The following is a 19,699-nucleotide window of genomic DNA, read 5'->3' as shown; positions in this document are numbered from 1 at the left end:
TCGATGAGACGTTGTCTACTTCATTATTTAATAAACCTATTTAATTCTTAAATTGGCCACTTGGAAATTAAGATTTGTCTCATATGGGGATTGAACCTAGAGATGTGAGATGTCCCAGTTGAGGATTCTTGGAATGGAAGTGTCATCTTATCACAAGAGTTATGGACACCATTTACCCATGTTAATATTCTTGTTACTTTTTTTTTTAACATGTAGTGAATAAATGTATTTGTATCATGTAAGTAATTAATGTGTGTTAATAAAACTTTCATGTTTATTCTGCAAACCCAATTTATCAAAGGATAGAATGTCAATGATTTGAAGATATTAGGTCTAGATTGGATATCTCATCAATGAGTTGAAAACCCAATTTTCATGTGCAACTCATGCATGCCTCTACAAGGTCGGGTGTGAGAAAGCCACACATACATTTTAATCTAATATTACTAGGAGTCAGGGAGTATGTAGAATTATATTTCAATTTAATTCCTGAAAATAACATCTAAGCCATATGTTCTTGATATATTGCATATCTCATTATACCTCAGCACCAATGATTTTTACACTAAGATAAAAAAAAATACTGATATTGTAATTGTGATCATGAGGCAAACCAAAAGCAGAAACTGAAGTGAACAATAACCAATACACTCAACAATTTAATATTACAACATACACAAGTGATTATAGGACAACTAAAATATGTACATGAACTGTCAATTTAAATATAATTAAATCTCTGTTCAATACTGATGCTTCGCCTCAACCTACATTTTGCCTTTTCCTCTCAGCATGAAGCAGAAGAAAACAGTTGCTTCACTTGTGTCAAGCCAGACAGAACATCAACTATCTTGGGATAATTTTGATTTTTTCCATAACTCCAGCTGCTATTGATGCACCATTTTGCAATTTCACCAAACTTTGCCAACGCCATGATCTTGCATTTGTCTTTCGGAATATCTAGCCGCTCATCAAAGGACTCCTGACCACCAACAAGCTCATTTATCTCTTCCATGCTCCTGAAATTTTTGTAACCATCTCTATCTGCTAGAGGCTTCCCTTTTAGTAGGTCGAGTAACAGAAGCCCAAGACTCCAAATATCTTCAGCCATTTCTGATAGTTGGCCAGGATTTGTCTTGTCATTGCTGCAATAATTAGCAGCCCCAAAACCTCCTAGGTTTGCATCACAGAACTCATCGAGAAGGACGTTCTCAGATGTTATGTTTCCATGATATACAGGCGGTTTTAGGTACAAGTGCAGCTGTTGGATCGCTGAACAGACTTGCAATGCTATTACTAACCTCTTGTCCCAATCCAATGTTTCTGCTCTCTCTCTCAAGTTCCAACTCAGACTTCCCCTTCCCATGAATTCAAACACCAAACATCGTCTCCAGAGTCTGTCTTGAGCTTGCCCCAACAAGGAAATGATATTTGGGTGAGAAGACAATTTGTGCAACATCTCCTCTTGCAACTGTGTTCGTGAAGCTGTATCTCTTAGAAATTTGATTGCTACCAACCTACCATCAGTAAAAGCTGCTCTATAAACAATTGCAGAAGGCCCCTCTCCAATTCTGTTTTATTTGGCATTAATCTCTAAACTTGTTAGCATAATGCCCTCATCTGAATGCATTTTGTTTTTTTGCTTATCTTTCCTTTTAAGTAAAAGTGACAAAAACACTAGCTGCAACAATCATTAAAACAACAATAATCATAATCAACACGTTCTCATTACGATTAATAGGAGAAGAGATGTAAAAATCAGCAGACCAGCCATTCCCTTTATCTGTCTGAGTATAGAATGCAACCATAAACTTTCCAGTCAAGTTCATTTGTGGGAGATGAGACTTAGAGTACAAGCCAGAGAAATTAGCAATCTGCTTCTTTTTGCTGTTAAATATAGCAATAAAATCCAAGTCTTTTGAGATGTTAATGTGAGTGAAGCTCAAGGACACAAGAGTTCCTTGTTTTCCATGAAGAATCCATTGGTAACTAAGTCCCTCTATAAAGAAAATGCTGGTGGATGGAGGGTAGCCAATAATTCCATGATGATCATACAAATTCTTCTTTCCATTGCAAAGTCCTAAATTATCAAGCCTTTGTGAAAATTTTGTCTTACAGAAAAAATAAAGGAAAAAAATGAATTCAGCTTGGCTTGGCTTACCTGCAGTATAACTGAACTCCCACCCTCTTGACTCCAAAGAAGCAGGATCACCACTGTTAAACTCGATAAAGGCTTTTGAGCTCATCAACTTGAAGTTTGAATCAAAATTTCCATTATTTGATTGAATAGAAGAACATTTCTTAGGATTTGACTCTGAGTCACAAATCTCGAGAAAGTCATTACTATCTGCTGCAAATGAGAGGAAGTTGATGGAGAAACTGATAAATTTTGCTTGTAACCAATTTTCCACTTGCAATTCTGGTTTGGGGGATATGGCTGCAAACCATCTGTGTGGTTTACTATGATTCCGGCCCTCACGTATCCTCTAGGTTGTTTCAAAATGATTGAATCAGTACCATAGCTTTCTGCAAAAGAGAAAATTAATTATGATACGATTAGAAGTACTTTTTTATAAAAAAGAATATCAAAAAGAGTAAAAAGCTTTGGCTGACAGCCAAGAGGATAAAATTGAACACCACAAAGTCCTTAGCCTTGCATCAACTTCCTGGAATCTATAAGATAGAATTGATAGTATACAAATTTATATGTCTGTTGATGTGGTGTTTTTGTTTATGAGAGCATAACAAGAGTAAATATCCTATAAGAAACTTGAAAGATAAAAAGATTGAGCAAATGTGGAATATAATATAACTTTAGGCCCTCTCAGAAAGAAAGAGAGGTATTTAGCATTCCTATTCTTTCCCTTGTTCTTTAATGGGATGTACACTTGATCTATTAATTCATATACATTTTTATTTTGTTTACGAATGAAAAAAGGATCATCAGTTTTTGAGTTTCATGAGTTTATAGAACAAAATATTTTATTTTGGTTTCATGCAATATATTGCTTTGTTCTCTCTCCTTTTCCTTTTTTTTTTGTAGATTTGTCCTATGAAATACCTGAAGGCTTCAGGGCACAATTCCTAATATTCTGATCCCAAATGTATGGCAGCATGTATCTATAACCCTTCAAACCAACTGCATTAAAACTCACATTCCTCTTTGTATCCATAAACAGTGGAGGACCAGCCTTCTCTCTCTAAATTAGATAAGCACAATAATTAGTCACTGTCAATCGGCTATCATAATTACCAAGCCATCCTCTTCCACCTTTGTTAGTGGCCTCCTGAGCTATGTTGGCTAGCATATGATTCACCAAGCTATCGATCCTCTCATCACGATTGGGCGAACCCAAGTGAAAATTTCCTTGAAGAAACGTTGAGCACTGATCCCCAGCAATCTGTCGCTCTCTTGCCCATACCATTTTCACTGTCTTCCCTGTTGATAGCTCTACCATCAAATTTCCACTGCACTTGTCCATCAGTTCCCTCTGCTCCTTGCTGTCCAAGAACATAACATGTTTAGAAAACAAAAAAATGATAGATAGTGTTGTCATTCACTTCAAAAACTTGAGTACAATTCAACTTCCCACCATATCCATCGATAAAAGTTTTGTTAAAAACTGACTGCCCAATCTCGGCTACTTGTTCCCAAGTCATATTGAGATGAGGGCCTGTATAGAAGCACTCAGCACCAACATCTACTGTGTCTGTTACAGGATTATTGGAATTGTCTCTGTACTGTCTAATGATCTCCCACCAGTTTCCTAATGTGGGTACCTCTGAGTCCATTACATGATACCGGGTTGAAGTTAAAGAAGTTATGGCATTTCGTACAACTTCTCTACTAGATTCTTTCCGTCCAATACCAAACCATAGAAGAGAAACAGTGGCAGGTTCTGTCACGATCTTGCCTCCATTATAAGAAAGATTAAAGGAGCTGTCCGCCTGGGATAAACTAGGAAACTGAGGAAGAAAACACAATAAGAAAGCAGTTTGCAGAGAACCCATCATTTGTGGTTCTTAGAGAATATGGTATTTTTAAGGGAATGTAATGATGCTATCATATTAAACCTCAATTGGGTTTGTGCCGGCAGGTTAAAAAAAGAAGAAGAAATAATGGACTAGCCATCCCAAGGCTGGAAGTAAAACAAGAGCAACAGTACAGTAAACTTGAAATATGAGAGCAACCCATTGGCCGGCCAAGTAAACTAATAGACTTGCTGACTGATTCTATAGAAAGTGCTAAGGAACAAGAAACATGCAAAATGGTTATATGACAACTTTCTAAGCTAAAGTGGGAACAGAAACCTCAAAAAAACAATTATTTCATAATTCAAAATTTTGCAGATGTATTCAATGACTTTGCTCTGAAGTTGTCTACCTTTCCTCATAATTTTCCCCAAACTTCTTTATCATCCGGGATTGCTTTCGTATTACCATGACATGCAGTTTGGTACCTTGGTTATTAATATGTTTTAACATTATTTTCACAATGCATATAAGATAAGTGATTAGAATAGGTCTTGATATTGGAAACATTTTTAGACATGGACAGCTTGATCTAGCACAGTGTAATTCTTGTTCATCATGACTACCCAAACTAGGCAGCAAGATTGCTATCAACATCACAATTAAAGCATCTGTACCGTGCAAGCTTAACAAAGAAATAAATTAAAAGTTTTAATGGATTTCTCCTTACAAAAAGAGGTCAGATAAATGTTATTTGTTTTCATCTACGGGCCTTTGGAAGTGAATTTCTTTGATGTAATGTTCAATATTTAATGTGTGATGCGTGAAAGGGTGAAGCAATATTCTGAGTTTGGCCAGCAATTGCATTATTCTAACTTATATAGTTATATATAATCAGATGCACTTTCTTATGAAATTGGCGTGCTGCTGCCTAGCTAAGTTGTATTGAAGATATATATATTTTGACCCAATTTGATTGAGAGGTGGATTGCCTGTGAGGCTAAGGAGGAGACAGCAATGAACCCTCAATATCCTATTTTGACCCAATTTGATTGAGAAACATTCCACTAAATTTCCTTGAGAAAATTCCATTATGTTGGAATGTGTGTTTTAAAGCTTCTAAGTATATGCCCTAATCTTAGTAAATTATCCACATTATCATTTATTAGGGTTTATTTTGACTGTGTAATTTGAGTCCCTATAAATGTTATGTGGTGGGTTATAAAGAAGAAATGGGCTCCTTTAAACTATATTTAAGTTGATTAAGGATAGGTACGACAATTGTAACTACTACGAGAATAAGTAGATGCATCATTAGTGAAGTTCCTTTCACTATAAGTTGCATCAAGGATCAACATTAAGCTAATAATTCTTTGCATTAGTGATGGATGAACTTACTGATTCAACTAATTCAATATAAGATGAAGTCTCTTGGTATATGTTTTTACACTGTTTTAGTAGATAAAACTACATGAGGAGTTAATATTAGGTTAGAAATTTGGAGAGATGCTTTAGAATATAAATGATTTTGGCTAAGTAGGACTAAAACTGAGTAGATGAAATATAAGTTTAGCACATGCAAAAATAAAGATGAATGAAATATAGAACTTAACTGTTAAGAGATACCAAAAAACAAGAGCTTTTGATTTCTTGAATCCATAATACATAAATATAGAAATATTTTAAGAGAATATGAATCATAGGATAAGAGAAGAGTGGATAAAATGGAAAAGCATATCATGAGTATTGTGTGATCATAGAATATTTGTTAAGTTACATGAACTTTTTTATAAGGTTGCTATAATAGGATATTGATCATATAACTATTTTATAAGTTAAGTTTAATTGAATTTTAAAAAATGAAACTGTAAAACTTCATGTATTTGTGTTTTTTTTTTGGGGTGATTTTAGCACAACAAATAGATATTTGTACTAAATCAAATTGCATTTCCTCAAAAAGGGCAGAAGTCCCACTCTGAGTATTATCTACCCCAAACAAGCACAAATGTTTGAGGTGATGCAAAATCAATTATTAATATGGATCCTCATGACAGATCCCTCATCCTTTGGTATTTACATATTTATCTTTATCCAATTTGACAAAATTACTAGCAACATATAGTGGATAGGCAGTCTGTAATCCAGAAGAAACCATTAGGTTTCACTTAACAAGCACAATGGCAAGAGTACCAGCTTAAACTAGGCAACAGAAACAGAGTAACATGCATATACACAGAGCAAAGAGAGCATTAAAATACATGAACTTCTAGAGATTCATGTCCCATATATAAGAGGATATACATAATTTATAGACTTTAAGAGTGTTTCAATTCATCATTCTTCAATGCACAACTCCACTAATTGAAGAAACTTGAAAAACATCCCCCAACATAATGTTCTTCAGTCCCATGTAATTGAGATCATAAAGTTCGCCAGCCTTGACTCCTCTAAAGTTGATTGGCTATCATAATCCAGAGTCCTTGATGCTCCTGGGATCGCATGTGTCAAGTGAAATGGCCGCATCTCAGCTTCTTCTAGTTGAGAATCGCAGAACGACCAGAGCAGCCGAATAACACAAACAAACAAATATGAGAAGTAATTGAACATTATGAGTTGGGATAGAAAAACAATATTTTTTAGCAATCCTCATTTAATGATAGGAAATTTGCCTTACAAGGAAAACACAACTCAATGCCCAATTTATTGGTACTATTTAACAGGAAACACCAAAAATACAACCAAGAATTATATTCAATCCCAAATGTCATTAAAATAAAAATGGCCACAATTTTACCATTAAGAAGTGAGCCATCTAGGAGTTTGAAAAATGAACATGTGGACTAATTGATTAGTAAAAAGCACACCACCCTTTAGAGGAAGAATAGTTTCATTTATTTAAATAAACACACACGATTACATTAAAGAAGATAAAGGGAAACATAATTGAAGATAAAGAGAAACAGGGCATAAACACATAACAGAAAATAAACACAATAGAAATTGGTCGAAACTAGCTAGGGATCACTGCTCAATGCTTAGTGTTGTCCATTCTTGATATGGTCTTAGAACGCAACATTGGTTGGATATGGGCGATTACACTTTGGTTTGGGGCACTTGAATTCGAGCTTCACCGCATCATGTCCAATGTGCCACACGAAATCTTGATGCAATGATATATATATATATATATATATATATATATATATATATATATATATATATATGTTGTTGCAATAAACAATTTATTGCTTCAAATATCTTGTAGCATAGACTATTAGTTTACGAATCTTATTACAATAGATTGCAAATAATTGGTAATAATTTGGATCAAATAATTGGCACAAATAATTAGTTTACGAATCTTATTACAATAGATTGCAAATAATTGGCACAAATAATTTGGATCAAATAATTGGCACAAATAATTTGGATCAAATTATTGCAACAATATCTTTATTGTAATAGATAATTACATCACATTTGTAATAGCAATAGATTGTAAAATAATAAATATCAAATCATTGCAATGATATTTTCGTTGCAATTTGTCATTGTAATAGATTGTAAAATAATTCATTGCAATAAGCTATCAATTTGAAATTTTCGTTGCAATATATTGAAAAAAATAATTAGTATCAATTTATTGTAATGATTTCTTCATTTTAAGTTATTGCAACAAATTTTCCTAATGTAATAAGGTATTAAAGCATTATATTCAATCCCAAATGTCATTAAAATGAAAAATGTCCACAATTTTACTATTAAGAGGTGAGCCATCCAGGAGATTGAAAAATGAACATGTGGACTAAATGATTAGTAAAAAGCACACCACCCTTTAGAGGAAGACCAGCTTCATTTCTTCAAATAAACACACACGATTACATTGAAGAAGATAAAGGGAAACCTAATTTGAAGATAAAGAGAAACAAGGCATAAACACAACAGAAAATAAATACAATAAAACTGGAAGAAACTGGCTAAGGATCACTGCTCAGTGCTCAATGTTGCCCATTCTTGATATGGTCTTGGAGAGCAACCTTGGTTGGGTACGGGTTATTACACTTCGGTTTGGGGCACTTGAATTCGGGCTTCACTTGATCACTTCCAATGTGCCACACGAAATGATTGTCCAAGGCCGCCTTAGATTCGAAGTCTTTGATACAGAGGCAGCAATTCAATCCATAATCTCGATGAGCACAATTCTCTTTGTGACAGCGTAATGCCATTGCAAGTGTGAGGAAGAAACTTGAAGGTAAGATAAATGACTATTTCTTATGTGTGTGAGTAAGTGAATCTGTGTGCACTATTAGTGATAGAGGAAGACTAGTTTCATTTATTTAAATAAACACACATGATTACATTGAAGAAAATAAAGAGAAACATAATTTGAAGATAAAGAGAAACAGGGCATAAACACAATAGAAATTGGTAGAAACTGGCTGGGGATCACTGCTCAGTGCTTAGTATTGTCCATTCTTGATATGGTCTTAGAGTGCACCTTGATTGGGTATGGGCAATTACACTTTGGTTTGGGGCACTTGAATTCGGGCTTTGCCACATCATGTCCAATGTGATCCATGAAATGGTTGAAAGTTCCCTTCGTCAACTAGAAAAAGAGGAGAGTTAGAGCAGAGATCAAGGCAGGCATGCGGATGTGGTGTGGGTAAGAAGTAGAAACCGAGGGTAGCAGTGGCAGTGACAGCAGAGGGAGGAGGACTAGAGAAGTGAGAGGTTTTTTTTTATTATTATTTTTTATTTTTAGTTTTTATTGGAGAGATAGTTTTTGAAACAATGAGATACGACTTGTTAGGGATTTTTTCACTTTCACACGAATTGATGAGCTGGCACTTCACAGGAGCCATTGGATGCTTTCAACGGCTAAGATTTGTGCCTTTTTTTTTCTTTTCTTTTTTTCCGGTTTAGAGATAGGTTTAGAAGGTAATAAATGAGGGCAATTAATTAAATTCTAATTAGAGTATTTGTAATTATTATATTCTTTTTTCAACCGTTAGATCTACTTAAATCCAATGGTTTCAAAAAGGTGTAACTTGAACCCCTCTCTCTCTCTATCTCTCTCTCTCTCTCTCTCTCTCTCTATCTCTCTCTCTCTATATATATATATGAGAGGTGCTACGTCCACAACATTTTTACAACAAATCATAGGTGGTTAGTTATTACTGGTTCAAATTTGAACCTAACACTAAGATTACTTTTTTGCCTCAACAATAACAACCAGTAACAACTTGCCACTTATGATTTGTTGTAAAAATGTTGTGGATATATCATTTCTCTCTCTCTCTATATATATATACATATACATATACACACACACACACACACACACACACATATATATATATATATATGTTGTTGCAATAAACAATTTATTAATTCAAATATCTTGTAGCAATAGACTATTACTTTCAGAATCTTATTGCAATAGATTGCAAATAATTGGTACAAATAATTGGCACAAATAATTAATATTTGTGCCAATTGTAAGTGCACAATTGCACCTGGCCCCAAGAACAGTTACGGGCTCAGGCCCAATGAGCCTTAAACAATATGAATCTGTAGAGTGTGGGCTTGAAACCCAGGTTAGAAGTGTTTTAGGATTAAATGACAAGCCAAAGATTGCTAACACTTGAAAACAACAAGGAATACTGTAAATCAACCCCCTCGGACGTAAGCCAAGAGCTGTTCTTATATTATCTCTTTCTTTTTCTTCTTTTTCTTTTCTTTTTAGATTCCAAAAAAGGGAGCCCTCATTCCTGTTCTAGATTGTTCCTTAAATACTCCTCTTTTTGATACTTTGTACACGTGTTGCCCCAACTTCCCCTTAGCCTAGATATTTCTTTTCTCAATGCCTTTGAATAGTAACCAGAAGTTTCCCGTCCACTGTTCAGGTGTCACTTTCCCATTAATGCGGCCAGGGTGGTAGGTGCAGGGTCTTTAATGTGGAGGTGGCAGCCTTTATCTTTGGTATTTCTCTGACATCGGTGCTTCTAGGACATTCAAGGGTTCTCCCCTTTTAACCATTGGTCTTGACCGTGTCATTCCCTAACCTTTACCATGAAGTCCCGGGTTCTCCGGTGTCCGTCCGAGGGGAAGTTCACCCTCGGCTGGATCCTCGGATCCTCGGCGTATGGGCCGCCCCGTAATACTAACGAGTTCTAAACCCAAGAGCAGGTCGGCCCTCCTTAGCATGGCCCAAAGGGCCCACATTCCCATCAAGATCTTTTTACTCCCCACACCAATTATTTGTAAAATAATTCATTGCAATAAGCTATCAGTTTGAAATTTTCATTGCAATAAATTGAAAAAATAATTGGTATCATTTATTGAAATGATTTCTTCATTTTAAGTTATTGCAACAAATTTCCTAATGTAATAAGGTATTAAAGCATCTATTACAACAAAAAAATTATAAGTTATTGCAACTAATTATTTTTAATTCAATAATTTAAGAGCTTTAAGTTACTATTGCAACAAATTTTAACTTGTAGATGTGATATTTTGTCTAATATCACTATATTAATTTTGTTATATTAACACTTTGATGTAATTGATTCATTTTGGTGTAGTGTTGGCATGAATGCAATGTGAAACATAAACACCCTGGAATAATGTAATGACTAGTGATGACTCAAAATCTAATAACCAAGTACATATCAAATTGTCATGCAAAGTCAAGTTGGCCGTGAAAGCAGTGTGATTAATAAGCTGACACTATTTTTGCAATGTGTATTAGATTAGTAAGGGATCAGAAAAAAAGAAAAAAAGGAATTATATATGAGCCTCTGTTATACTAAGTGTGATATCAACCCTCAGTTTTTTTTTACAAAGAAAATAAAGTAGAGCTACATAGCAGTAAGTTTCATGTGATGTGAGTGGTCCAAATTGTAATGATTATTGAGATCCTCCAAATAGGGATGGCAATGGGCGGGGCGGGTCTGAAAAATGGAGTCTTTGCCCCCGCCCCACATGATTTTGTCTTACCCCATTCCCGCCCCGCCCCACATGACGGGGAAAATTTTCTTGCCCCGTCCCTGCCCCTTGGGGCCCCGCGAAGACCCACCCCACCCCGTAAAACTCTACTTGTTGTTAATTTGCACACAACTATTACAATTATTTTTAATATAACTTGTTTCATTAATAAAAATATACTTGAAATTGCAAATAAATATATCCCATCAAATCAAACTAACTTTTAGCAAAAATTGAATAATATTATTAAAGTATTTAACAAGACAATATCCCAACAAAAACAAAAATCTTATAATAAAAAATCAATGATTTCATAATATATAAATTTGTTTATAATTAAGACAAAATAAAATGTTAAGTTGGTACCTTATTTCCAACCTTGCTAGAGAAAAAAAAAAAAGAGGCAGAAAACCTTGTTCGGAAGAATAAAATAAGCTAGTGATATGTTTGTTTAAATAGTAGGGTTCTAGGGTATGGAAAATTTACAATTTAACCCTTATCAATGCAGGGCGGGGCTGGTTGGGTCAGGTCGGGGCGGGTTGGGTCTAAAAAGTCTAAACCCATCCCCGTCCCATCCCGTCCCATGGTATGGGGCTAAAATCTTGCCCCATTTCCGCCCCACCACCTTTGCAAGGTGGGGAAAACCCGCATAGGGCGAAGCGGGGGGGGGGGGTCAAGTGGGACGGGAAAAAATTGCTATCCCTACCTCCAAATCAAAATGATAGTAGTGTGATTAATAAGCATATATTATTTTTGCAATGCGTATTATATTAGTAAGTAATCAGAAAAAATAAAAATAAAAAGGAATTATATATGACCCTCTGTTTATATTAAGTGTGATATCAACCCTCTATTTTTTTGCAAAAAATAGCGTAGAGCTACATTGCAGTAAGTTCCATGTGATGTGAATGGCCCAAATTGTGAAGTATGAAGTATGTAGCATGCTAAAATGATTTCATTTTGTGTGTCAACACAATAACTAGGTTCTATAGTACTTGTGGGGGGTAAAAAGATCCTGATGGGAACATGGGCCTTTTGGGCCGTGTTAAGGAGGGCCGACCTGACCCTGGGTTTGGAAATTGTTAATACTATGGGTCGGCCCATGCGCCGAGGGTCCGAGGACCCAGCCGAGGGTGAACTTACCCTCGGACTGACACCAGAGAACCCGGGACTTCATGGTACAGGTTAGGGAATGACACGGTCAAGACCAATGGTTAAAAGGGGTGAACCCTTGAATGCCCCAGAAGCACCAGTGTTGAAGAAATGTCAAAGACAAAGGCTGCTACCTCCACATTAAAGACCCTGCACCTACCACCCTGGCCGCATTAATGGGGAGGTGACACTTAAACAGTGGAAGGGAAACTTCTAGTTACTGTTCAAAGGCACTAAGAAAAGAAATATCTATACTAAGGGAGGAGTTGGGGGCAACACGTGTATAAAGTATTAAGAAGAAGAGTATTTAAGGAAAGACCTAGAATAGAAATGAGGACGGAACTTTTTGTAACCTAAAAAGAAAAAAAGACAAAGAGAGAGAGATAATATAAGAACAGCTCTCGGCTTACGTCCGAGGAGACCTATTTACATTACTCTTTGCTGTTTCCTAATACTGGCAATCTTTAGTTTGTCATTTAATCTTCACTCACTTCTAACCTGGGTTTCAAGCCCACTCTCTACAAATTTTCATTGTTTAAGGCTCATTGGGCCTGAGCCCATAACTGTTCTTGGGTCCAGGTGCAATTGTGCACTTACAGTACTTGCTATGATAGGAAATCTCTTTTTAAGTATACCAAATGCTCTTTCAATAGCATTGTGCAATGACGCATGCCGCAAATTAAACAATTCTTTAGCATTTTTAGGGGGACGAATAGAGTACTCTTTAAAATGGTAATGCATTCCCCTATAAGGTGCAATCAGACGACTTCTATTCATGTATCTCGCATCAACAAGATAATATTTACCTATTAAACAATAACAACCATTAATTATATACTACAATTTTTTTAATTATAAAGAATACACTTTAATTTGTATTTGAATTAAATTTACCTTGTGAAATTTTCAAGTTATCGTTTCTAGTTAAAACACTCTTTGTTATTCTTGAATCTGAAGCAGTTCCTTCCCAACCTGGTAATACGTATGTGAATTTTAAATCAAATGAGTATGCCGCCAACACATTTTGTGTTATGTAGCCCTTCCTACCCTAATATATTGGTGTATTCTCATTAGACACTTTGACACAAACATGGTTCCATCAAGTGCCCCAATACAATCCTGAGATTAACATTATCTCTCAAAAACATTTACCTTAAAATATATTTGTACCAAACTACCATAAAATATAAATTATATGCATTATATATTTACCTTAAAATATGGGTTGAACCTACTACTCTGTAGTATTTCAAGTGGCACTTGGGTTCCATCAGGTTGTTGAAAGAACTGATCCTCTAACATAATTATTGATCTTAACACGTTATGAAAATGACGACTAATAATCTCACTGGAATGACAAAAAAAGGACATTGTACGAGTCGTCACATTATGTGATAGCATATGAAGAAACTTGCCAACTTGCTCATCAACCATGGCACACTATGTGTCTTAAAGATCACTATCTCTCCGCAAAATATCACACAAACCTTGAAAAGCTTGTGGACTCATGTGTATTACATCATAGCATTTTTCACTATTCTTAAGTCGAGACATTATTTCATCACGAACCTTTTGTTTTTCTATGGTTGATTGTGTAGGAATGTGGGGAACACATTTTCTTTTTAGTCATTGCCTTCGATGGATAATGTAACACAAATAACGGCATGCAGCATGAACCAAGGCTAGTTTCCGCATAAAGTCCGAAAAAATTATGGTCTTAAGTACCTCATCATTCAAATTCATCTAAGTAAAAAAATAGTTATGTTATCAGTCCAACTTAGAAAATTATGGGCACATATTCTAAAAAAATAATGATGTTATTAGTCTAACTAATTATGAATGTGTTACAACTAATCTAAAAATAAAACTGTTAAATTATAAACATTAATTTAGTTTGGGATTCAAAGTGTTAAATTATAACATTATCTTTCAAAGTACATGTACATTAATGTCTTTAAGAGATAAACTGTAACACTATCCCTCAAAGTACATTATTTGTTATAGTACACGTACACTAGCAATTAGAAAAGTTAAACTATAACATTATCTCTCAAAGAGTAATAACACATTCATAATTTTGTTGCACATTAGACCCATAACTCAAACACATTTTATTAAGGTATTTGGACTTAATTTTAAATTCAAAAACTAATAGTCTAATGATTAAATTTGTTGCACAGTAGACCAATATGTTTGAGGCAAGCAGGTAGTTAGGTACACTATCATTCATTAACACAAAAGGCAATGATAGGAATTTTTTGATAATCTACAATGATAGGAATTAAAGCACACGTAATGGACTTAATTTATTTTAGCATTATCGTCTACCTATTTGATTAAAACTAATGAACTTAATTTAACAACCAACAAGTAATATTATAAGGATCCTGCATGTGCTAGCATGTTCTCTATTGCCTACCCAAAGCTTTTATTGATATAAGTCTGTTCCAGCATGTTCTAGAATACCAAGATTAAATTAAAGCACATGTATTACACAAAAGTATGAACCCTGTTCCAGCATATTGAAAACAGGGGAATGAAAGGAAAAAAACAAAAACACTACATGATATGGGAGATGCAAGAAAATTATTATTTAATATTATTTATGTTTGCAAGTCAATTGTATTTTTATATTTTAGGTTCTAGTAGTTTATTAGGCTATTAATATTTTAATTTGGAAACAAGGTTATTTTTGTAATAAGGCAATTAGGTTTTCCTAGCCAATTAGATCTAGGGTTTAGTAATCATTTATAAGCAACTTATTGTACTCCTTGAGGAGATAGTTGATATTTTGATGAATGAAAAAAAAAATGGCCGTTTGGTCTTTCTTTGGTCTGGTGCTGACTCTAGGTCTACCCTAGGTGCTGACTTCTAGTGGTTTTCACGCTTGGTGCTGACTCTAAGCAAGGCCTAGGTGCTGACTCCTAGGTCATATCCCTTTATTTTATTGTTGTTTTAGTTTTGTTCTGGTTGTCTTGCGTCACTACATGTATCATTTAAAGGAAACAAACTGCACTATGCTGACTCGACGCTACTTGTACATCAATGATAGGAATTAAGAACACATGCACAAACATAATACATACAGTTGAGTATGACTAGTTGAGAAAAAATCAATGAAAGCAAAATAATTGAAACAATTGAAAAACTTTTTAATAGTAAATAAATCATTGAAATCAAAACAATTAACAAACTCATAGTTAGGTATGACTGATTGAGATTAGAAGCAGCGTGAGAAAGAAGGAGTAGCAAATTGCACAATGCTAACTCGAAGCTACTTGTGCATCAATGATAGGAATTAAGAACACATGCACAAGCAGAATACATATAGTTGAGTACGACTAGTTGAGAAAAAATCAATGAAAGCAAAACAATTGAAACAATTGAAAAACTTTCTAATTGTAAATAAATCAATGAAATCAAAACAATTGAAAAACTCACAGATGGGTATAGCTGGTTGTGATTAGCAGCAGCATGAGAAAGGAGCAGCAAAGAGAGAGCAAAAATATTGGTACGCCTGGTTGAGAATAAAGAGGGCTAAGATTCAAGGGGTAATTTAGGAATTTCAATAAAATTTTTATTAAACCTAAATTCATTCCCTCCTATTCCCCCCAATTTGGGAGAAACAAAAATTTGAAATTTTGAAGGCTTAGGAGGGAATGAGTATTCCCTCTTAACCATTCCATTTCCTCCCACCTAAACTTACAAACAAGGAAATAAACTTTCCTTTCTCTCCGTTAAAACTCCCAAACAAAAGGAAGAGAAAAATATTCTAAAAATATTCTTTTCATTCCATTCCATTCCATTCCTTCATCCCAAACAGAGCCTAGGTGTTTTGAAAAATTTCTCTCAAGAACAACTTTCTAGTGTTTTTCAGCCTTTAAAACCAGTTTGGCAATATTTAAGGTTTTGTTTTCCACCCCATCCACAACCCACAATCGGACACAGCCCATCCCAACCCACGGCAGGACACATGGCTATAACACAAAATCCACCAAATTGACCAGATACCCCAAATCAGGCATCTAAGGATGAAAAATCAGAGAGAGAGGAATAAATTCACTGAAATGAAGGGAAAATATTATTATAATAAGCAGTAATTTTTTGAACAAGAAATGAAAAGAGAAAACACCCAAACTGTTTTGCACAATAAAATTGAGAACACATTTTTTTTTATTTTTAATTCCACTTTCTAGGGGAATGTGATGATTTTAAGATAACAGCACGATAATAATGTATTATTCAATAAACCACATAAAATTTAATTACCATCTAACATAAGTGGATAATAAATAGAGAACCATAAACCATAATGGCAGCACTCAGTTAATCGCAAACAATCATCCAATACGACTGCTTTAAAACAGAGGCAACGTTCCCAAGTTTATCTACCGAAGTCTTGGTATATTTCCCTTCTCTACTTCACTCTCCTACTGTTGTACTACTTGTAAGCCTGAAACACATCTGTACTTATGTGCCATTGTCTCTTTGAACAAAATAGTGTACAGTTCTTATGAAGAATTGAAAGAATCATTAGCATCAAAATGTGAACTTTGAATTACATTTTATGAACAAATAGAAAAGAAAGAAATGGCATTCAATGATTCAAATATCAACTTCTTGTTTCAGAACAAATTCAACCACCTCAGATTCCCATGCAAAAGGGGTGGATGGTGGAGAATCCCAATGTAAAGGAGAACAAGGAGGGGAGGTCCAATCTATTGAAGATTCTAACCAATCAGTCATGGGCAACTCCACCGGCTCTGGGTAGCAGCAGGGGCTATAAAGATCAGCCTGAAGCAAATACAGGCAATAATTTAAGAAAAAATAAGGTGAGGATGAGCAACATTGCAAAGTAACATATACAATAATGAAACCTCATGAAATATATTAGTGCCAAATGCCAATATTGTTAGGAGAATGATTGTCAATTCAATGAAAAAAGGATAACAAAATTATTTACTGCATTTTTTAACTCAAATTGATATAAAAAATCTCAATAGTAGAATAACATTCTCAAAATCATTTGGCTTTTGTTGAGTAACCCTATCCTTACATTTTACATTATATCAAAGTAGAGATATAGAATTAGGAAAGTGAAAAAGAAGCACCTTTGCTTCTTTAGACTCTTGATGTTCAGAAGTACATACAGAATCTGCACAGGAGGGAGAAAAAATAACTTAAATAGTCATGCATCTAGAAACCTTTGCCACTACCCACAACTTGAGAGTAATACAAGACAGAGTTATCAGATTTTATTAAAAAAAGGGGGGGGGGGGGGAGAGAGAGAGAGAGAGAGAGAGAGAGAGAGAGAGATCATTTGAATCTTAAACCATCCCAGACTTTTCAAGGCAATTTTTTTTAAAAATTTCTTTTGGCTTATTCTGTATCTAAACCCTTATCTGCATTAAGCCATTAATTTCAGTCTGCAATTCTTGTCTCTTAATCAAGGATGACCACCTTTAAAAATGGGTGATTGCAAAAAAAATCCTTTAAGACCAAGTGAAAAATAAGCCAAAATGTATTTCCAACCCAGATATATGATAAACATTTCTCAAAATCAAGGAAACAAGACCTTTCTAGATTTTATTCTCACACCTACATGCACAAATGGAAACTTTGGGGGTTAATAATGAGCATTAAGATTTAAGAAACTTTAGAAAGCAAACTTTTTACTGAAGTGAAAGTAACAGCGCTTTCCTTGCCCCAGGATCTCCCTCCCCCTTTTTCTGACACACAAGGGATTTTATTACACAGAACTAAGTTATGCATAAAAATTAACACAAGGGAGCATAAAAGATATATCAAATATTACAAGCAAACAAAGATAATATATATATATACACACACATGAGAATATTTACCAGTGAAGTATTGATTTTAGACAACAAGATGCTTGAATACATCTGCACCAATTTCATCTTCCATACTCTTTTGGATTCATGAATTTTGGCCCCAAATCTTTATCACAGAAAATTGTAAACAAACTTAAGAACTTGGATTATGCATATTCCCAAGTTTAACAATGTTACCTATCAATGGAGTTTCAAAAAAGATTAACAATGTTCCCTCCTAGGGTTGTCAGTCAAGCAATATACAACAACAAACAGAGAACTGTGACTGAACACAAACCAAAAATTTGCAGAGTACCCATTCCAATATCTTAATATAGTGGTCATACATTTTGTTCCCAGCAGGTCCCAAGCATCAAAATACCATTCACTATATAACGATTTCAACCGCGAGACAGAATTGACAATCAAATCAAAAAACATAAAGACATTGAATAGTAAAACAACAACAACACTTGAATAAGACAATGTTTAACAAATATACCGTGTCCATGTCCGTGTCCTGGAAGAACCAAGTCCAGGTAAAATGAATTCGTTCCATCTTGCTGTTGTGACTCAATGCATTTTTTGTGGTCATGTAAAAACATTTCCTGGGCTACATTAAAAAGTTCCTCTTTTTTTGGCACATTCTTTATCGTTGTCGAAGTCTCTTCGATATGAATGTTTGATGATTTGTTTGTTATGTCATTAAGAGCCTTACGACCCCCTTTCTTTGTAACTGTTTTTTTCAGATCATTCATTTTACCATCAGCATTAGCCTCTACAAAACAAACCCATTCGATTTTTTTAAGGAAAACAACAATTATAAAATCAAATACTATGTAGGAATCAAAAAAACAAAATGGGTATTACTTTTTTTGGGGTGAGCATCGAAATTTTCATTTGGGATGATGAGTTGTCTCTGTGCGAAACGAGTTGCCATAACAATCTTTGTTACTGAGCAGAAATCTAGGTTTATATGAACAGATAATTAAGAAAATTTGAAATAAAAAATTGAAATACAAATTGAATTAGAAGGAGAATGAGACGGAAAATCTTACCTTGGTGCTTGGAAGTTGGAAGTGGAGCAAAAGGCGCTAGGGTTTAAAGTTCAAAAAATTTGGGGGAAAATAAAAAAATGGCGGAGACTGTGAGGTTTGTTTGGGAATTAGATTAGTGAGATTGGTGTTTGGGGCTACGGTTTCACTTGTACTTGTTTAAGATATCGTAATTTCCTATACAAGAAAAGGTGTTTGGGGGCAGACGGACAAAGCTCCGTGTACGTTTTTATACGCTACTTTTGCTGGTTATTCTTTTGTTTTTTTTGTTTTTTTTTTGTTTATACATAATAGATATTCTACTAACTTAGAATAAGTATATTACCGTGCACTCTTCGTGCACTCTTGATACGATGGTCACTCCACAAGTATAAATGCTTGTGGGGTGTGGAGGGCAAGAGCTGGAGTTCAAGTCTTCAGAAAGGAGATTTACACACATATACACTTAGATTAGGTTAGAGTAGAATTTTATCTTGTATATAAAAAAAAGCTTAGATTAAGCATATATGTATCATAAAAAAGAAAAGTATATATGTGTTGGATTTTATGGGGCCTAGTTGTATTTGACCCGGATTATGACCCGACTCGAAATAATATTGTTACAAGTTTTAATGGGAGATTTTCTAAAGTTTAGTCCATTGTGAATTCTGTGCGTAAGATATAAAAACTGTTTTTTGAAAATTTGGGTTTTGATGTCGT

General features: G+C 34.6%; 1 protein-coding gene across 1 annotated transcript; it reads right to left on the bottom strand.

Annotated features, from left to right (window-relative positions):
- Positions 1 to 16,562: 16,562 nt before the first annotated feature.
- Positions 16,563 to 19,130, bottom strand: LOC142607183 (protein PATRONUS 1). The gene is made up of 5 exons (XM_075778609.1): positions 19,004 to 19,130; positions 18,816 to 18,911; positions 18,448 to 18,723; positions 17,223 to 17,266; positions 16,563 to 16,905 (listed from the first exon to the last, which is right to left on the bottom strand). Exons 2-5 carry the CDS (start codon positions 18,883 to 18,885, stop codon positions 16,717 to 16,719), a joined length of 579 nt encoding a protein of 192 aa, XP_075634724.1. The 5' UTR covers positions 18,886 to 18,911; positions 19,004 to 19,130; the 3' UTR covers positions 16,563 to 16,716.
- Between the last annotated feature and the right edge of the window lie 569 nt (positions 19,131 to 19,699).

The sequence above is a fragment of the Castanea sativa genome, chromosome 8, assembly GCF_040712315.1.
Source record: "Castanea sativa cultivar Marrone di Chiusa Pesio chromosome 8, ASM4071231v1".
In the NCBI taxonomy this organism is placed as follows: Eukaryota; Viridiplantae; Streptophyta; class Magnoliopsida; order Fagales; family Fagaceae; genus Castanea; species Castanea sativa.
This window is presented reverse-complemented; position numbering and strand designations above follow the sequence as displayed.

Excerpts from the sequence above, each read along its gene's own strand:
- LOC142607183 (XM_075778609.1), bottom strand. The coding sequence starts at position 18,885 with ATGGCAACTCGTTTCGCACAGAGACAACTCATCATCCCAAATGAAAAT. Across the intron at positions 17,267-18,447 it reads AGGACACGGACATGGACACG|ATTCTGTATGTACTTCTGAA; the intron begins GTATATTTGTTA and ends CCTCCTGTGCAG. Across the intron at positions 16,906-17,222 it reads AAGAGTCTAAAGAAGCAAAG|GCTGATCTTTATAGCCCCTG; the intron begins GTGCTTCTTTTT and ends TATTTGCTTCAG.